Genomic DNA, 20,039 nt, shown 5'->3' with positions numbered 1-20,039 from the left:
ACGTTTAAGAATGTGAGCTTCCAAGAAAGCGTGAAAAATTTTGAAAGTAAGGGAACCTCATCGGAAATGGGCGGGGCCGCAAACGCGGGCGGAAGCCTGGAGCCAGCGTGGACCAATCAGCATCCTGGGGGCAGGTCGTCTGCGGGTGGAAAAGTGGGAGTGACTTAGGAGGGAAATCATCAGAAACCCGGCAGAGGTCCTAGCGTGGGAAAACGCCCTCTGCGCTAGGAGAGGTGAGCGGCGTTGGATAGCCGAGGCCAGGGGACTGGAGATCCGGGTACTTGCAGGGTTTCAGGTCCCTGTGGTCCCGTGAGAAGGGGAGTCTAGGGGGCCTAGCATCTGGGTTTGGGGAAGGATTCCCTACTTTGAGGGAGACAGGATGAAGGTCTGCGGACTGCGCTGTAGGAAAGGGAGGCTGGAGGCCTGGCATCCCGGGTTGCAGGTGACGAAACGCGTGGAGTCTTCATTTTTGCAAATGGGAATGGCACTGAGGATGGCGTGCACACTCGTTTGCCCAGCCGGATACGGGGTTAGAACATCCTTAGGTCGGGTAGTAATGCGAGCCTACAAGTCGCTGGGGGGGGGGGGGGGAGGCAGGAGGATCAGGAATTCAAATCCAGCCTTTGCTACTTAACACTTGTCTCAAAAAGCCGGAGCAAAACGACAAAAACCCATTCTCCACCTCTCCTCGCAGAGCAGCCACGATGCCTGCCTCCGCGCCCCGCGGGACCCCTTTCCTTCTCCTAGCTCCTCTCCTGACGCTGTCCGCTGTGCTGGCCGTGCCCCTGGACCGCGCGGCGCCCCATCAGGAGGACAGCCAGGCCACTGAGAGCCCGGTGAGTAGCCCTGCCCTGCGCTCTGGCGGGTTTGCAGTGGTGCAGTTCCCGCTGTCCCCAAGGCCCTGGTGAAAACTCCAGGGATCCGGTTTAACACGCTGCGGCTTCCGGTTTACCTGCCTTCCTTTGCAGCAGTGTGTTGGTGAATCACACAAGCCGACCCGGGACCCTGGCCATCGAGATATGGAAATCAAGATAGATCCCAAATGAACACCCGTTCACTCCCTCCCCTAAACTCCTTGATCTTTAAGATCCCCTTAAGGAGACATGGAGAAACCAAAAGCAAAACTACATTTCCCAGTAGCACCATAGGCAGTTGGATGCTACTACCTGGCTGGGGCATTCCTGCTTCACAGAGCTCGTGGGAGGTGTCGTTTAAATGGGAGAAGGACATGGGGGGGCTGCTGATTTACTCATTCCTACAAATATCTACTGAACCTTGTGAAAGCTTTCCTCTTAGGAGAGAGTTGGATCTTTCAAAGTCCAGGTACCTGATTGAAGGCCTAGTTCCTCTATCGCTCTCCCTAGCAGTGGTAACTGAGGTTGCCTCCTAAGACAGTTGGTTCCAAGCCCCTGTGTGTCATGGCTTCCGGTAAGGTGTTAGCATTGTACTCTATGGAATCTTGAAGCTTGAATACCATTTTGTTAGAGTTTCAGAGAAAAATAATAGAGCAGTCAAGTTGTACGTCTTGGCAAGAAGAGGGTTGATGGAAGAGAAAGCCAGGCTTTTTGAAATAGGGTGGAAGAGAAAGCAGGTCGAGCAACGTAGATCAATAAGCAGCTGCAAATTCAGGAGAGTGTTGGGACAAGCGTGCTCTGGATTTTTGCCGATACCCAGGGAGGGGAGGGGAGGAAATGTTTCACTTTTGAATGAGAATTCTGAAAAGTGGCCGGTGCAGCAGTGAAGATCTGCCCAGAGCTGCACCTAGGGACGGGCTTCTGGCCTGGAAAGAGGATGACCTTGACTCCTGTCAAGCAGGTCTTGAGGTGAATCAGAATTCTTGAGCAATGGGCTCTTAGACTAGCCCGTCTAGGTGGATGGACTCTTCTCCCTGCCCCTAAGACAAGGTTTCTCTGTGCAGCCTGGAACTCCCTCCGTAGACCAGGCTGGCCTCAAACTCAAACTCTGCCTGCCTCTACCTCCAGAGTGCTGGGATTAAAGGCGTGTGCCACTACTGCCCTTGGATGGACTCTAAAGGGAGGGGACAACAGAAGTATAGTGTTTTGGGCTGTTCAGAACAAATCCAGATTCTGTTCTGACCAGGAGTAAGCAGCTTCCTTTAATGGGCTAAAACCACACGCTTCTCTCTCCACTTTGCTCCTTCATATGGCATTTTAAATGTTAAGGATGTAAAGCTGGATATGAAGGAGGGGTGTATCTTCAGTGACCCCTAAGCCTGCCTGATTCCCACATCGAGAACTGAGAACCTAAAACCACATAGATTTTAGTATTTATGTATCTAGGTTTAAATGTCGAGTTGATCTGACTCCTTACAGTTGAAGTGGGGGTTCCATTCACAGTGACCTTCGGGCCTTGGAGTCAGATCAAAGGAAATGGTTGGATGGAGTTAGACCTCATAGAATCATCTGAAGATAGGACAGGAGACAAAATTAAGAGAGCATCTCAATATAAAATATCCAAAGGTTAATAGGCTCACTCCCTAGACAATAATAGACACGAACCAATTCTGCCATGATCCATAGATGCAATTCCAAAGCCGTTTGCCAAAATCATGGTGGGGCCAATGAGATGGCTCTGTTGGGTAAAGGTACTGGCTGTGTCCAATCCCTGGGACCTGGATGGTGAAAGAGAGAATCAGTGCTGCACGGTGTTCTCCAGTTTCCACTCAGACACTGACATGTGCACACACTCTGGAGGCAGAGGCAGGTGGAGCTCTGTGAGTTCGAGGCCAGCCTGGTCTACAGAGTGAGTTCCAGGACAGCCAGAGCTACACAATAACACCTTGTCTCAAAAAAAAACCAAAACAAACAAACAAAAAATTGGAGATCAGATTTTTCCCAGTAATGGAGAATACATCCTGGAGTTGAGTCAATAGGAATCAACAGACTTAACGATCCGGAGTTACCTTAGTTGTTGGGGAGCGAGGGGCTCAGGACCCACAAGTCACATTGGTTCCTGAGGATCAAGCTTTGTTTTAGATTTATTTTATTCCTCTGAGTGCTTTGTCTGCACGCATGTATGGGCCCCACATGCAGGCCTGGTGCCTGAGGACTGGTGAGCCTCCATGTGGGTGCTGGGAATCAAACTTCAGTTCTTCACAGGAACAGACACTCTTAGCCATGGAGCCAACTCTCCAGCCCCTGAGGAGCAAGCTTTAAAAAAAGTAATAATAATAAAGGTACGCAGCTGGGCACAGTGGCACAAGCCTTGAGTCCCAGCTCTTGGGAGGCAGAGGCAGGTGAGTCCCTGTGAGTTTGAGGCCAGCCTGGTCTACATAATGAGCTTCAGGACAGCCATGTAAGAGACCCTGCCACTAAAATAAAATAAAATAAAATAAAATAAAATAAAGCTTAATAAAGGTAGGATTGCCATCTCATAGTGCACTAATTTCCTTCCTGTGAAGATCTGGAGTGATTGAAAAGAAACCCAGAAGGGGAAGAGAATTGTTCAGGACTTTCTTATGCAGGCCACAATATTTCGAAAGAAAAAGCCACCATGGAGGACCTTATCACAGGGAAATAACATGGAGATTCCCAGCAGATATTACATGAGAATAGCCATCCCCCCTTTTTAATAAAAAAGCCCCTCAGTTAGGGGTAGTATAGGAGACACCTCCCGTGGGGCTGAGAATGCCTACATCAATGTGCACCCCGACACCTGGATATATATTTAATCTTGTATGTGTGTGTGTGGGTGGGTGTGGGTGTGGTATGTGCATGTTAGTGCGGGTACTCCTGTGGAAGCCCAAAGAGGGCGTCAGATCCTCTGGCACTGGAGTTCCAGGCAGTTGTAGGGGACCAGTGTGGTCCTCTGCCAGAGCTGAGCCATCTCTCCAGCCCCAGAAGTTGAGCTTTTTTTTTTTTTTTTTTTTTGGTTTTTTCGAGACAGGGTTTCTCTGTGTAGCTTTGCGCCTTTCCTGGAGCTCACTTGGTAGCCCAGGCTGGCCTCGAACTCACAGAGATCCGCCTGGCTCTGCCTCCCGAGTGCTGGGATTAAAGGCGTGCGCCACCACGCCCAGCTTGTTGAGCTTTTTTGAATGAGAACTCAGGACTGTCAGCAGGCTCAGTGGTGAGGCCTGTAGCAGCTGCTGCTCTGTGGGATTTTTGCAAACACAAAAGGACACATTTGAGCCTCTTTCCAGTGTTTCCAGTCCTGATCTTCTTTGTTTTATTTTGGATTTCTATGGTTGTTTTTAAGGCAAGGGCTCACCCTGTAGCCCAGGCTGGGCTTGAACTTGAAGCAGTCCTCCCGCCTCAGGCCCTTAGTGCTGAGATTACAAGCTTGGTATCTCCCAGTGATTTTCTTTGCATTTTTTGTGTAAGTGTGTATGTTCAGGTTTTTATGCATATGTATGTGTGTACCGATGCACGTGAAGGTCAGAGGTCAGCTTCTGATTTCCCTCCTCCCGAGCCATCTACCTTGTTTCGATACAGGGTGTTTTCCTTGGACCTGAAATTCTCAAAGTAGGTCAGGCGGGGCTGCAGAAATGGCTCAGTGGATAAGAGCACTGGCTGCTCTTCCAGAGGACCCAGGTTCAATTCCCAGCAACCACATTGCAGCTCTGTAACTCCAGTTCCAGGGAATCTGCCACCTTCACACCAATGCACATGAAATAAATTTAAAATAAATCATTAAAAGAAAAAAAAGACACGGTCTCAAAGTAGGTCCGACTGTGGGTCCAGTGGGCCCCCAGACATGCCTCTGCCTCAACCCCACAGCTGGCAAGGCAAGCAGGCACTGCCATATGTGTCTTTCCTCAGGAGATTTATTTTTACTATTTTCTAGAGCTTCTATAAATAAAAATATTGGGGTGTGTGTGTGTGTGTGTGTGTGTGTGTGTGTGTGTGTGGTGTTTGTAGGTGCTTGCAGAGGCCAGAAGAGGGCATCAGATCCCCTGCAGCCAGGGTTACAGGCGGTCAGTCCTTCAGCCACCAAATTTGGGTGCCAGGAACAGAACTCGCTTCTCTGCAGGAGCAGCCAGGGCTCTAACCTCCTTAGCCATCATCTCCAGTCCTTGCCTGACTCTTCTGTTAAGTGGGTTTTGGGACTCTAACTCATGCTTAGGCAGAAAGCGTTTTACCCCTTAATCATCTCTCTCTTCAGCTCCTCCATATGATGGTCATTTCTTTTTTCTTTTTTCTTTTTTTTTTTTTTTTTTTTTTAGTTTTTCGAGACAGGGTTTCTCTGTGTAGCTTTGGTGCCTGTCCTGGATCTCGCTCTGTAGACCAGGCTGGCCTCGAACTCACAAAGAACCGCCTGGCTCTGCCTCCCGAGTGCTGGGATTAAAGGCGTGCGCCACCACTGCCCGGCAAAATAGAGTGTGATTTTTTTTTTAAATTTATTTATTTTTATTTTATGTACGTTGGTGTTTTGCCATGGATATTGGGTCCTCTGGAACTGGAATTACAGACAGTTGTGAGCTGCCATGTGGGTACTGGGAATTGAACTCAGGACCTCTGGAAGAGCAGTCAGTGCTCTTAACCACTGAGCCATCTCTTCAACCCCATGATGGTCATTTCTTGTGTGCCATAGAACCTTCCAGGAGGTAGACACTGGCAGGTCAGGGGTTGGAACTGGACTGGATGGCTCTGGAGTACTCAGCTAGTAAAGCTGGTCCCGGCCAGGGGAAAGAAACCTAGAGGGTAAGGCAGGTGTTGCTGTGTCTGCCCTTGTCCCTCAGGACACAGGCCTGTACTACCACCGCTACCTCCAGGAGGTCATCAATGTGCTAGAGACAGACGGGCACTTCCGGGAGAAGCTGCAAGCTGCCAACGCTGAGGACATCAAGGTGCGCTGGACATGGGCTGAGGAGAGGGTGTGCTCAAGGGAGGTTCTCGGGGTCACAGTTGGGAAGGAGTCTGGGGACCCCCAAAGATGTGTTTAAACATAGACATGCGTTCTCAGCTCTCCACTCCAGCTATGGAACCTCAGTTTTCCATCTGTCAAGAGGTAGCCCTGGTCCCCTTGAGTCTTGAGTGAAACAACCTAACGAAGGACTTGTCCACGGTTCCCAGGCACAGGCCACCATAGACAGAGGTGGCATCAGGAGCATGACGGCTCCTGTGCTGTGTCCACAGTCAGAGACAGATGCATAGTGCGGCTCACCTACCCTTCTGCTTTCTGTCAGCTCTGGACCCCAGCTCAGGGGATACTGCCACAGTTAGGGAGGGTCTTCCACCTTCATTAACCCTGTCTAGAAACTCCCTCTTAGACGTGCTCAAATGTTTGTCCTCTAGATAATTCTAGACCTGGTCAAGTTGACGGTCTTGAGCATTCCAGATGACAGACCTGGAAAAGAAGCCCTCTTGGTGCCCTCAGCTGTTTGCCGGCAGCTCCTTGGCACTGATGGCCGGGCAGTGTCGCAGGGGCTTGTACCTAGCGGAGACACTGGGGAGCCCTGGAGAGCTGTGAGCAGGAGAGGCCAGGGTCAGCTCTGATGGAGAAATGCAGAGTCCAGATGATATCGGGCATGTCAGGCCCAGAGGAAGCACCAGACTCAGTCCTCTGTGTGGGTGGGAGACGGAGATGTCTGATGTCTTCCTAAGGGGGATGCCAATCTCAGGTGAATATTGAAAGACAGAATTGGTGGGAAAGAGGCGGCAGGAGAGTCAGTGGCCACAGGCAAAGGTCCTGTGGTGAGAACTCACGGGCGCTCACTCCCAGTCAGTACTGCCGGGTCTGAGGTGAGCTGGGCCTCTCTGCAAAGCTCGGGCTGCATCCTGGTCCCGTAGGCTTCCGGGTACCAGGGCTGGCTGCACAAAAGGAAGACAGGAGCACAGTGGAGCTTTGGGGGTTTGGGTGTAGAGGGTATAGAGTAGGACTACCCAGCACACCCCCTCCTGGCACTGCCTGACTCGGGGACCCCCTTCCCTGTCCTTGAAGAGCGGAAAGCTGAGCCGAGAGCTGGACTTCGTCAGCCATCATGTCCGCACCAAGCTGGACGAGCTCAAGCGGCAAGAGGTATCGAGGTTGAGGATGCTACTCAAGGCCAAGATGGATGCAAAGCAGGAGCCCAGTGAGTGTGGCTGGCTTTGTGCTGGGCGGGGGGCGCTGTGGGCTCTTGGGAAAGCAGGTGGCAGTCACTCAGGATTTCTTTCTGGCACATTTTCACTGACATTATTCTCTCTGCTTTTCCCCCCTTTGGTTTATTTCTGAAGGGTTTGTGGTGAGTTTGCCCTTCTGAGACAGGGTCTCACGCAGCCAGGCTAGCCTCAGACTTACCGTGTAGCCAGGGATGACCTTGGACTCCTGACCCTTCTGCATCTACCTCTTGAGTGCTAGTGTAGGCCACCACACATTGCTGCTTTTTCTTTTACATATCCTTATTTAACTATAATAAGGGCCTGTGAGATGGGTAAAGGCACTTGCTCCCAAGCCTGATGACCTGAGTTCGATCCCTGGAACCATGCTGGGGAAGAGAGAACCCACGCCACAAAGCTGACCTCTGACCGTCACATGAATTCTGTGACATGTTCCTGTGCACCCGGGTGCTAAAGGAACCAATAGCTCAAATGTCCACCAGCTGTGGGGTGGGTAAATCAAATGTGGCCTAGCTGCACCATGGAACATTGGTCAGCCCTAGGAAGATATGGGAGGCTGGCGTGCAGAACAAGGGAAATAACCCTTGGAAATAGGGTGCTGTATGAAGCCAGACACAGAAGGCGACCAAACACATGGAATGACCCAGTCGGCGAATCCACAGAGAAGGGATGGGGATGAGTGTCTGCCAGCAGCTGTGCTCTTTGGGGTATGACAGCAGCGTCCTAAAAGTCATGGTGGCGGTGTTTGCATGTACCTGTGGATCTACTAAAAACCGTCAAACTGTATGCTTTGAATGAATGGTTCAGGGCTTGGCAAGATGGCTCACCCAGTAAGGCGCTTGCTCCCAAGCCTTAGGAGCAACTTGATGAGAGAGAGACATACAACCTGGATGAGACCTGTGCACACTCACCACCACCACCACAGCCACAGACTAATCAGGGCTACTCAGGGGGCTCATGGAATTAGGCTGTAGTGGCCGGGTGGACTTGTATCAGGGATCTGTTATGAGCCACATCTGGCGTCGCTGTCATGGTTACTGTTATTTTAAGCATCAGAGTCAGTGGAGGGCTCACCTCCGTCATCCTCACTGTCCCAGGCCCCTGTGCCATCCTCCTTGCCTCCTTGGCCCTCCGTGACTTCCCTCTTCCCACTCCCGCCCCGAGTCAGGGGTTCTGACAGAAAGCCGTGATGGGTGTTGTTTTATCCAGACTTGCAGGTGGACCACCTGAACCTCCTCAAGCAGTTTGAACACCTGGACCCGCAGAACCAGCACACATTTGAGGCTCGGGACCTAGAGCTGCTGATCCAGACGGTAGGGTGAGGACCACACCAGCTGAGGTGCTCGGAGGGGAGGAGGAGGGAACTGAGTTGAGATGTGGGCCCTGCCTCCTGGTGTTCTGGAGGAGAGCAGTGAGGCTGGGTGTGGGTGTGGGTCAGCCCTCAACGCCCTCCTGCCTTTCCACAGGAAAGCAGGTGCCTAGGGCTGTGCTGGGGTCCGCTCTCTGCACTCTAAGGTCTCAGCAGCAGTCCCGGGCTTTACCCCAGATGCCTAAGACTTCCTGACGCAGCGAGCAAAGCTCGTCTGGCGTTGACAGCTGTCCCCTGGTGCGTGGCCTCCTGGGCGGAGCGGCTGTCCTCTGACAACTGTTAGTGCCTTGTTGCCGCAGTGACGACTAGTTACCAACTTAGCTTGAGAAAGCATGAATTCGAGGCCGGGCGGTGGTGGCGCACGCCTTTGATCCCAGCACTCCGGAGGCAGAGGCAGGCGGATCTCTGTGAGTTTGAGGCCAGCCTGGGCTACAGAGTGAGTTCCAGGAAAGGCTCAAAGCTACACAGAGAAACCCTGTCTCGAAAAACCAAAAAAAAAGAGAGAAAGCATGAATTCATTATCTTATTTTGTAACATTTGTTTTAGCTGGGCAGTGGTGACGCACGCCTTTAATCCCACCACTTGGGAGGCAGAGGCAGGCGGATTGCTATGGGTTTGAGATCAGCCTGGTCTACAGAGTTCCAGGATAGCCAGGTCTACACAAAGAAACCCTGTCTCGAAAAGCGAAAAGAAAAAGAGAGAGAGAGAGAGAGATTTGTTTTGAGCCAGTGTCTTGATATGTAGCCCAGGCTGGCTTAGAATTTGCCATCCTCCTGTCTCAGCCTCCCAAGCGCTGAGATTGCAGGCTTGTCCTACCTGACATGTTCTTGGCTACCCAAGCTTTGCTGCTATTTCTATTAAGCCCACCTCACGGGCCGTCCCCTGCTCATTACTGAAATGCTAAGCTGAGGAGGACTTTGAAGATTCACATCCAAGCTGCTACTGCATAAACATCATCACTCTGGGAAAGTGGCCCAGGGTTTGCTGTGATGGGACCAACCATGGAGACCAAGAAAGTGAAGTCATGCCAGGTGTCTGAAAGACAGGAGGAACATGACCCTCTTGCCTCTCCACAGGCCACCCGAGACCTTGCCCAGTATGATGCTGCACATCATGAAGAGTTCAAACGCTACGAGATGCTCAAGGAACATGAGCGAAGACGTTACCTGGAATCTCTGGGAGAGGAACAGCGGAAGGAGGCTGAGAGGAAGCTACAAGAGCAACAGCGCAGACACCGGGAACACCCCAAAGTCAACGTCCCTGTAAGGACCCCACGTATGCTTTACCATGTCCAACTTATAAACAGGAAAACAAAAACAAACAAAATGCAGCTGCAGAACTACAACTCCCAAGAGGCCTTGAGGCAAAAAGTCAATCTACCTATATGGAACTGCTCCAAGGGTTGCTGGGAACTGTAGTTCTTTTTTTTAAAAGATAGATTAATTTATTAGATGTATACAGTATTCTGTGTCATGTATCCCTGCAGGTAAGAAGAGGGCACCAGATCTCATTATAGATGGTTGTAAGCCACCATGTGGTTGCTGGGAATTGAACTCAGGGCCTCTAGAAGAGCAGCTGGTGCTCTTAACCTCTGAGCCATCTCTCCAGCCCAGAACTGTAGTTCTTACGAGAGGAGGATTAAATTTTATTGGATGGGCACATGGGGCTATCTAACCTGATACTCATTGTTCACAAGCTGCTGCTATTCTTCTCCACAGGGCAGCCAAGCCCAGTTGAAGGAGGTGTGGGAGGAGCTGGATGGATTGGACCCTAATAGATTCAACCCCAAGACCTTCTTCATACTACATGGTAGGATGGGGAGAGTGTTCCAGAACCTGAGAGGTCCTGACGGTCCTGGGGCCTGAATGCCATGGGAAGTCTACCCTTCCCAGTGGGGCTTTGTGAGCCTCCTTCATATCCTGACTGGCCAAAGACCCTGCCGTTTCCTGTTGCTAAGCCTGGGATCTTCCATGGAAGGGCCAAGTCTTTTTCAATATTCTTTTCCTCTGTATTCTAAGGAATGGCATGTCCTCTAACTGAGCAGACCAGGCTTGAGGAATACAGAAGAACTACAACTCCCAAGAGCCACAGAGACAAAAAGTGTCTATATGAAAGGGGCATGGGAGGTAGGAGGCCTGGAGAGATGTCTCCGCAGTTAAGAGCACTGGCTGCTCTTCCAGAGGAACCCAGCATTCGTGTGACACTCACAGCCCTCTAATTCCAGTGCCAGGGGATCCAGTGCCCTCCTGGCCTCTGAGGGTATTACACAGTACACATACATACCTGCAGGCAAAACACCCATGCACATTAATTTTTCGGGGTTTGTTTATTTATTTATTTATTTTTAACTTGCCACAGGACTGTTGGGAATTGAAGTTCTTAGACCTTAGAAAATGAAGTTTATTGGCTGCCACAGTAGCCCCGAAGCCTGGGCCTCCCAAGAGTCCTGCCATAGGGCTGGCAACCTGAGTTTGGTTTGTGGAACATACATGGGAAGAGGGAACCAACTCTGACCTCCACGCCTGCACCCACACCCAGGCGCACACATGCACACAATTTAAACAAAATGTAATTTGTTTTGTTTTGTTTTCTTTAAGGCAGGGTCTTGCTGGGTAGTGGTGGCGCACGCCTTTAATCCCAGCACTAGGGAGGCAGAGGCAGGCAGGTCTCTGAGTCTGAGGCCAGCCTGGTCTACAGAGTGAGTTCCAGGACAGCCAGGGCTACATAGAGAGATCTAAAGGAAAAGAAAAAGGAAAAAAAGACAGGAGGGTCTGGCTATTCTGGAACTCCCTCTATAGACCAGGCTGGTCTCAGACTCACAAAAGACTTGCCGGCCTCTGCCTCCCGAGTGCTGAGATTAAAGGTGTGCACCGCTATACCCAGTTTACAAATTTTTTTAAATTTGGGAAATAGGGTATGGTTCAATTAGTAAATCACTTGCCTTGCAAATGTAAGGAACTGAGTTCAGATCCCCAGAACCCAATAAGCCAGGTGAGGTGGTGTCTACCTACAACCCAGTGATGGTGAAGAGGAAGGCAGAGACTGGCAGGGCCCTCGAGCTCATACGCCAGCTAGCCTGGCCAACTTGAAGTTCCAGGCCGATAAGAGGCCCTCTCTGCAAGAAAATGACCATAGACGTGGGGTTTTTGTTGTTGTTTTTCGAGACAGGGTTTCTCTGTGTAGCTTTGGAGCCTGTCCTGGATCTCGCTTTGTAGACCAGGCTGTCCTCGAACTCACAGAGATCTGCCTGGCTCTGCCTCCCGAGTGCTGGGATCAAAGGTGGGCACCACCGCTGCCCATCGCATGTGGTTTTGGTTTTGGATTTTTTTCCTCTTTTTGCCCTCCATGGCTGTGCTGCGCATGCTTGCATTCACATCCCCACAAGTGCACACAAAGCACCCACATGCAGCAGCTCACAAGCACTTGTGACATGCCAGCCCCAGGGGCATACGATGCCTCTGACCCTGAAGGCACCTGCACTCGTGTGTGTACCCACATGCAGACACACATGCATAATTAAGACTTTTTTTTATTTATAAAGAAGTTTATTAAGGAAGACAGAGGTATGCTGTGCCAAGAACGGGGGTGACCCAGAGAGCTGGGGAATGTCTGAGGCTCCGATGCCCACAGTAACAATTTTTAAGTGAATTTCTGTAGCAAGTAGTGGATTTGGCTTAGTTTGGTACCAGAAATTGTAGACGAATTTCCAAACAGTCTTATTAAATAAGGAACACAGAGCCAAATACAGGGCGAGAGCCACCAGCTAACCTTAGCTCACCATGCTGCCATAGCTTCCCAAGAGAGAGTCTTCCTGTCTGACCTGTGCCTTTATTGCCTTGTTCTGTCCTCTCATTGGCTCTTAGCCCAGCCACCTCACTTCCTTGTCACTGCCTGTCTGTACAGACCTCCAGGTCTCTATGGTTGGTATTGGGATTAAAGGCGTGTGTCACCACGATTGGCTGTGCCCTTGAACACACAGAGACTCTGCCTGCCATGTGATCGGATTAAGGGCGTGTGCTACTCCTGCCTGACTTTTGTTTATGGCTGGCTATGACCTTTGATCTCCAGGCAAACTTTATTAACTAACATACAAATAAAATATCCCAGCACTCGGGAGGCAGAGCCAGGCGTATCTCTGTGAGTTCGAGGCCAGCCTGGGCTACCAAGTGAGTCCCAGGAAAGGCGCAAAGCTACACAGAGAAACCCTGTCTCGAAAAACCAAAAAAAAACCAAATAAAATATCACCACATTTCCCTTTTTTTCTAATAAAATTAAAAATAATAAAAGAGTTATAACTAATATAAGAAAAACAACAGCCGGGCGTTGGTGGCGCACGCCTTTAATCCCAGCACTCGGGAGGCAGAGCCAGGCGGATCTCTGTGAGTTCGAGGCCAGCCTGGGCTACCAAGTGAGCTCCAGGAAAGGCGCAAAGCTACACAGAGAAACCCTGTCTCGAAAAAAAAAAAAAAAAAAAAAAAAAAAGAAAAACAACATAGCACAGATCAAACCCTCGAGCACTGACCTTTGGCTGCAGCTGTGCACATAACCCCTCCTTCTTTTCAGTCTGCAGATGTGGAGGAGGCTCAGAGCACTCTGCAGATCTGGGAGGAGGTTCAGAGCACTCTGCAGATGTGGGGGAGGCTCAGAGCACTCTGCAGATGTGGAGGAGGCTCAGAGCACTCTGCAGATGTGGGAGGAGACTCAGAGCACTCTGCAGATGTGGAGGAGTCTCAAGAGCACTCTGCAGATGTGGAGGAGGCTCAGAGCACTCTGCAGATCTGGGAGGAGACTCAGAGCACTCTGCAGATGTGGAGGAGGCTCAAGAGCACTCTGCAGATGTGGAGGAGACTCAGAGCACTCTGCAGATCTGGGAGGAGACTCAGAGCACTCTGCAGATGTGGAGGAGGCTCAAGAGCACTCTGCAGATGTGGAGGAGACTCAGAGCACTCTGCAGATGTGGAGGAGGCTCAGAGCACTCTGCAGATGTGGAGGAGGCTCAGAGCACTCTGCAGATGTGGAGGAGGCTCAGAGCACTCTGCAGATCTGGGAGGAGACTCAGAGCACTCTGCAGATGTGGAGGAGGCTCAGAGCACTCTGCAGATGTGGAGGAGTCTCAAGAGCACTCTGCAGATGTGGAGGAGTCTCAAGAGCACTCTGCAGATGTGGGGGAGGCTCAGAGCACTCTGCAGATGTGGAGGAGGCTCAGGAGTTCGTGATCACCCACATGGAAAGTTGGAGGCCAATCTAAGCTGTATGAGACCTAATCTAAAAAAACACTGGGCAGTGGTGGCACACACCTTTACACACCTTTAATCCCAGCACTCAGGAGGAGGAGGCAGGCAGATCTGAGTCCAAGGCCAGCCTGGTCTACAGAGGGAGTTCTAGTCCAGGACAGCCAGGGCTGCACAGAGAAACCCTGTCTTGAAAAAAACAAACAAAACAAAGAAAAAAACCAGATGTGGTGGCACACACCTTCAATCCCAGCACTTGGGAGGCAGAGGCAGGCGGATATCTGAGTTTGAGGCTAGCCTGGTCTATGGAGTTCCAGGACAGCCAGGACTACACAGAGAAACCCCGTCTCAAAGAAATGAATGAACTAGACCTCTGTACCCACCAGACAGCTCCTCGTTCACCGCCCCTCCGACCCCTGGATTCCATATCAATGTCTTCCTTCCCTTGTGCTTGGAATGGCTCTGATTCCGGCTCCAGGTGCCCTGAGTAAACTCTGCCTGTGCCCGGGAACTTGGTGTCGTTGTAACTTTAGTCACATGACCAGTGGCTGCTGAGTTAGAAGAGTTCTGGAGAGCACGGAGACACTCGTGGAAAGTGAGGCCTGGGGATACAGTGTGTGGTGGAGAGCTTGGCTAGCCTGCATGAGGCCCTAGGTCCCGAAAGAACAAAAGCAGGGAATTCCGAAATGACGGGTCTGTCCTTGCTGCCACGTGGGAAGAATTTTCCAGCTGAGTGGAACTCAGGCGCACACAGACCCGGGGCTGCCGCGCACACTGTGCAAGGATTAGAGCATAGGCCGTGGGGTCGGTGGGGTCGGTGGCCCCGCCGGCCCTGCGCAAGCCCCGCAGAGAAGGTCAGGAGCAGTCACCTTCTAGGGTAAACGGACCCTGTCTGGACTATTCCGGTCAGGCGAGGGCCACACCCAGGAGCCTTGTGGGTGGCAGGAAACGCTGGTGGCTGGTTTGTAGGCGACAGAAGTGGGTCTGAGTCCGGCATCGCCGTGAGGGGCAAGCTGGCAAGCGAGGACGACAGCCCGTGATGCACGGGCCTCCCTGGCCACTGGAGTTGGTGTGGGCCTGATTCTCAGAGCCCCTGGACTCCATTCTTAGGCCCGTTTGCTACAGATTGATTTTTGGTTTGGTTTGGTTTAGTTTTGTTTTTGAGATAGGCTTTCTCTGTATAGCTCTTTTGTCCTGGAACTCTGTAGACCAGGCTGGCCTCGGACTCAAGAGATCTGCCTGCCTCTACTTCAGGAATGCTGAGATTGAAGGCATGTGCCGTTACACCCAACCAGAATGGTTTGTTGTTAAGATTTATCTATTATGTATACAGTGTTCTGTTTGCACATATCCCTACAGGCCACAAGAGGGCGCCAGATCTCATTACAGATGGTTGTGAGCCACCATGTGGTTGCTGGGAATTGAACTCAGGTCCTCTGGAAGAACAGCCAGTGCTCTTAACCCCTGAGCCATCTCTCCAGCCCCAGAATGGGTTCTTACAGCAACAGGCCCTGCAGGATACTGACACCTACTGGCCATGGCCACCATTCTGTTTGTTCTCTGCTAAGAAACCTCACATACACCCACAATTCCTTGATCAGCTTTTACCGTGGGGACCAGACTCATCCACCCCTCCGTCCCCTAATGTATCTTATCTCATCTGCAGACATCAACAGCGATGGTGTCCTAGATGAGCAAGAGCTGGAAGCTCTCTTCACCAAGGAGGTGAGTGTGCTAGAAGCTTCCTGGGCTAGACATGCTTTAGCCTCACGCACCCTGAGAGATCCTCCTTCCCTGTCTGTGACAGTGCAGGATAAAACTACAACTCCCAGCAGAGCCTGGGGACAAAGCTGTTAGTAGTAGCATCAAGCGGCTGGTGGTGGTGGTGCCTTTAATCCCAGCACTTGGGAGGAGAGACAGGCAGATCTCAGTGAGTTCGAGGCCAGCCTGGTTTACAGAGCGAGATCCAGGACAGCCAGGACTGTTACACAGAGAAACCCTGTCTCAAAAAACAACAAACAAATTGTAGCATCAAGCCCCAAGGTCCTCTGGGAGGTGACGAACGTAACCAGGAGTGGGTTGTCCTGAGCCTCTCGGCACTTCATGCTTCTCCCTTATCTGCAGTTGGAGAAGGTTTACGACCCAAAGAACGAGGAGGACGACATGAGAGAGATGGAGGAGGAGCGGCTGCGCATGAGAGAGCACGTGATGAAGAATGTGAGAGAAGCCAGGCTGGGGGGGCAGGGGGGGCGGGCAGGGGGCAGCAGGCTGGGGGGCGGGCAGGGGGCAGCAGGCTGGGGGGCGGGCAGTGGGCAGCAGGCTGGGGGGCGGGCAGTGGGCAGCAGGCTGGGGGGGCGGGCAGTGAGCACCAGGCTGGGAGGCGGGCAGGGGGCAGCAGGCTGGGGGGGCGGGCAGGGGGCAGCAGGCTTGGGGGGGGCGGGCAGGGGGCAGCAGGCTGGGGGGCGGGCAGTGGGCAGCAGGCTTGGGGGGCGGGCAGGGGGCAGCAGGCTGGGGGGCATGCAGTGGGCAGCAGGCTGGGGGCGGGCAGGGGGCAGCAGGCTGGGGGGCGGGCAGGGGGCAGCAGGCTGGGGGGGCGGGCAGGGGGCAGCAGGCTTGGGGGGGGCGGGCAGGGGGCAGCAGGCTGGGGGGCGGGCAGTGGGCAGCAGGCTTGGGGGGGCGGGCAGGGGGCAGCAGGCTGGGGGGCATGCAGTGGGCAGCAGGCTGGGGGGCGGGCAGGGGGCAGCAGGCTGGGGGGCGGGCAGGGGGCAGCAGGCTGGGGGGGCGGGCAGGGGGCAGCAGGCTGGGGGCGGGCAGGGGGCAGCAGGCTGGGGGGGTGAAGGGGGCAGCAGGCTTGGGGGGGGCGGGCAGGGGGCAGCAGGCTGGGGGACGGGCAGGGGGCAGCAGGCTGGGGAGGCGGGCAGTGGGCAGCAGGCTGGGGGGGCGGGCAGTGGGCAGCAGGCTTGGGGGGGTGGGCAGGGGGCAGCAGGCTGGGGGAGGCAGGCAGTGGGCAGCAGGCTGGGGGACGGGCAGGGGGCAGCAGGCTGGGGAGGCGGGCAGTGGGCAGCAGGCTGGGGGGGCGGGCAGTGGGCAGCAGGCTGGGGGGCGGGCAGGGGGCAGCAGGCTGGGGGGGGCGGGCAGGGGGCAGCAGGCTGGGGGGCGGGCAGTGGGCAGCAGGCTGGGGGGCGGGCAGTGGGCAGCAGGCTCAGCCGAGCCCCTAACCTGGATCTGGCTCCCCAGGTGGACACCAACCAGGACCGTCTTGTGACCCTGGAGGAGTTCTTGGCATCCACACAGAGGAAGGAGTTTGGGGACGCTGGGGAAGGATGGAAGGTAAGGGCATGGGGACCCTCCGACCTTGATATTAGTTTCCAGTTCCAGCCTTCCCTTCAGCACCTCTGGCTGTGTCCTGATCTCTTGGGGTCTCTGTCCCTCCTCCCGGTTCCCTGATTTCCCCCACTCCCCACCTCTAGGCTCGTTCTTCCATCTCTAGCCTTTTACCAAACACTTCACCTCCAGTCAGGTCGCTGGCATATGTGTCAGCAGCACGCACGCACGCACGCACGCACGCACGCACGCACTCCAGCCTCTCACCCTCCTCCCACCTCAGTGGGGCTGGGGTTGCCCCCTTCATCGGCTGTGTCCTGTGTCTTGCAGACAGTGGAAATGTATCCAGCCTACACAGAGGAGGAGCTGAGGCGATTTGAGGAAGAGCTTGCTGCCAGGGAGGCTGAGCTGAATGCCAAGGCCCAGCGCCTCAGCCAGGAGACCGAGGCCCTGGGGCGCTCCCAGGACCGCCTGGAGGCTCAGAAGAGAGAGCTGCAGCAGGTGACCGGCTGGAGAATCGGGGGCCATTGTCTGATCTCATAGGGCCTTTTTCTTTACCCAAAAGGATGGCTTCAGGGTGGGATGGCCTGTAGCTCCCACGTTAATAGGAGTAGATACATATATGCAGGTGGTAGCTTCCATCATTAGTAAGGGCAGGTGGTAGCTTCCATCATTAGTAAGGGCAGAGGATTTTCCATGCCTGGCTGTGCTACTGCAGCCATTTTACATGAGGCCAGTGAAGGAGGTCAGGCCTAGGAGGAGAGGATAAGGGTTCATTGTGGGAACGCCGAAGCCACAGCAGGAGAGAACTGAACGCTAACTGGTGTGAATCCCAGCTCAGTGGCAGAGGAACCAAGGCCATGGGGAAGAAAAGGGGCTGTGGCCCCTTGGCAGTTGTGGGGGTCTGTGTGGGCCGTCAGCTCCTGTCTGTGCACTTGCCCACCTCCTGCAGGCTGTTCTGCAGATGGAGCAGAGGAAGCAGCAGCAGCAGCAGCAGCAGCAGCAGCAGCAGCAGCCACAGCACGAACAGAAGGCTCCGCCCTCCAAGCCTGACGGGCAGCTGCAGTTCCGGGCGGACACAGGTACATTGGGTCTGAAGTGGGAAGACCAGGGCCCAGGCCCCCAAATCAGAGTCAGAGGATTGACTATGACCCTGAGTCTGAGGGAGGAGGTGGACCTGGGCCGTGTGTCGAAGGAGCAGGCCTGGGAATCCTGTCTTCTGTGTTTAGAAAGTTCCTTGTTGTGGGGCACCAGCCCCCACACTTATTTACCCCTGGAACTTTTGAGGATTGGGGGATAAGAGACTTAGTTAGAAACAGAAGGAGAGCCAGGCGGTGGTGGCCCACGCCTCTAATCCCAACACTCGGCGGGCAGAGCCAGGCGGATCTCTGTGAGTTCGAAGCCAGCCTGGGCTACAGAGCGAGATCCAGGACAGGCTCCAAAGCTACACAGAGAAACCCTGTCTCAGAAAACCAAGTAAATAAATATGAAAAAAGTAAAGAAATAGAGGGAGAGAAACAGAGAAAACACAGGTTAGACTCGGGTGGGCCTGGATCCTTATCCAAACGGGCCCATAACTTTATTCCAAAGATCTATTTATAACAATGCCAAGGGGTGGAGCAAAAGACCTCCCCCTGGCTAGTTAGACCCCTACAAACACCTGGTCCCCAGGCCCGTGTTCCAGTCAACCTCCCATGCAGTCCTGCCGGGTACAGCCACTAGGAAACCTAGTGGGCTCCCACACCATGTCTAACGGCATTCTCCTGTTTCCTCTGCAGATGATGCTCCTGTCCCAGCTCCAGCAGGTGACCAGAAAGATGTGGCTGCTTCTGAAAAGAAGGCCCCAGAACAGCCCCCCGAGATCCCCCAGCTGGACTCCCAGCACTTATGATCTCTCAGTGACCCCCCCCCCAGCCCTCAAGCCCTACACACAGCGACGGAAGCTGGATGAAGTGTCCTTGCCGCCTCTCTGGAGGCCTGAGCCTGCATGGCCTCCTGGGGAGGAGAACAGGGCTCCTTCCTTAGAGGCGCCTGTGTCTGCCCCCTCAGCTCTTCCAGCCTCCAGGTCCCGGTTCTTCCTTCCGTCTCCTGGCTTCTTTACTCTGTCAGGGACTCACTGCAGGAACTGGAGCTGAGAGAGACCCTCACGTACCTGGAGTACTTGCTCCAGGCCTGCCTTCCTGGTTTGCTCTTGGCTGTTCCAGGCTTAGCCACTTTGCATCCTGTGCCTAGTGTCACAGGGTCCCAGGAGCTTGGCTTGGTCCCTTTTACTCTGTCTTCTGTGGGGCCAGAGATCTCAGTTCCTTTCAGTGGCTGGAGGCTTGGGACATGGGGTGTCCTTCAAGTAAACGTCACCTTTGCCTGGACCCCAGGCTTCCATCGCCACCTCACCAGCCATACCCTGACCTCCTGGGCCCAACACCTCCCCCATGGCCCCAGAAGGTACCCAGATACGGCTGCACACCTAGCTGAGATTCAACCGCCCTCAGCCCCCATTGGGCGCTCCTGAAAATTGGTTCACCTTGGCTTCATGCCACACTATGATGTCCTGCTCTATGCTCCAGTTCCATTCAAATATAGCCTGGCACAAATAAACGTTAGCGTGTCTGTGTGTACATACTGCCCTCTTGGATGTCCCACCTACACGCCGCCACCTTGACTCCTCAGTATCCTGTGGGCTCTAAGCCTCACTTCTGAGAGGTTTGACAGGGCGCTCATGGCAGGCAGCCTTGCCTCAACATTGCTTCACTTTTGCCTTGGGGACAGAAAACCCAAGCCCGAACTTGAAAAAAAATTCAGTAGCTTAAATAATTTAAAAAATATATTAAGGGGCTGTGGATCCGTTGGTAATAATGCTTGCCTAGCAGGTGTGAGGCCGTGTCCCACAGGCCACTTAAATGGGGAATCTGAGTGAATGCCTGTAATCCTAGCCCTTGGGAGGTAGATCAGGAGTTCAGTGTCATCCTAAGCTGTACAACAAGTTGAAGGCCAGCCTGGGCTATATGAAGCCCTGTGTCCAAAGCGGGTGGGCACGGGGGGTGAGGGGTGAGGGGCGGG

At 53.5% G+C, this 20,039-nt stretch overlaps 1 protein-coding gene across 3 annotated transcripts; it reads left to right on the top strand.

The window, feature by feature from the left end:
• The first annotated feature begins 131 nt into the window (after window positions 1–131).
• Window positions 132–19,597, top strand: Nucb1 (nucleobindin 1). Of its 3 annotated transcripts, none has more exons than XM_037199738.1 (14): window positions 132–233; window positions 695–836; window positions 5,699–5,806; window positions 6,901–7,033; window positions 8,268–8,371; window positions 9,504–9,689; window positions 10,146–10,236; window positions 10,446–10,553; window positions 15,325–15,383; window positions 15,783–15,875; window positions 16,896–16,988; window positions 17,313–17,483; window positions 17,935–18,064; window positions 18,761–19,597. In XM_037199738.1, exons 2-14 carry the CDS (start codon window positions 705–707, stop codon window positions 18,871–18,873), a joined length of 1,521 nt encoding a protein of 506 aa, XP_037055633.1. In that variant the 5' UTR covers window positions 132–233; window positions 695–704; the 3' UTR covers window positions 18,874–19,597. The 3 variants fall into 3 exon arrangements, with proteins under 3 accessions (XP_037055633.1, XP_028715062.1, XP_037055639.1); XM_037199744.1 differs by having other exon boundaries at window positions 185–277; XM_028859229.2 differs by lacking the exon at window positions 10,446–10,553.
• Window positions 19,598–20,039: the final 442 nt, after the last annotated feature.

Source organism: Peromyscus leucopus, chromosome 1 (genome assembly GCF_004664715.2).
Source record: "Peromyscus leucopus breed LL Stock chromosome 1, UCI_PerLeu_2.1, whole genome shotgun sequence".
NCBI lineage: Eukaryota > Metazoa > Chordata > Mammalia > Rodentia > Cricetidae > Peromyscus > Peromyscus leucopus.
The sequence above is the reverse complement of the archived record's forward strand: the minus strand, read 5'-3'. Positions and strand labels throughout refer to the sequence as shown.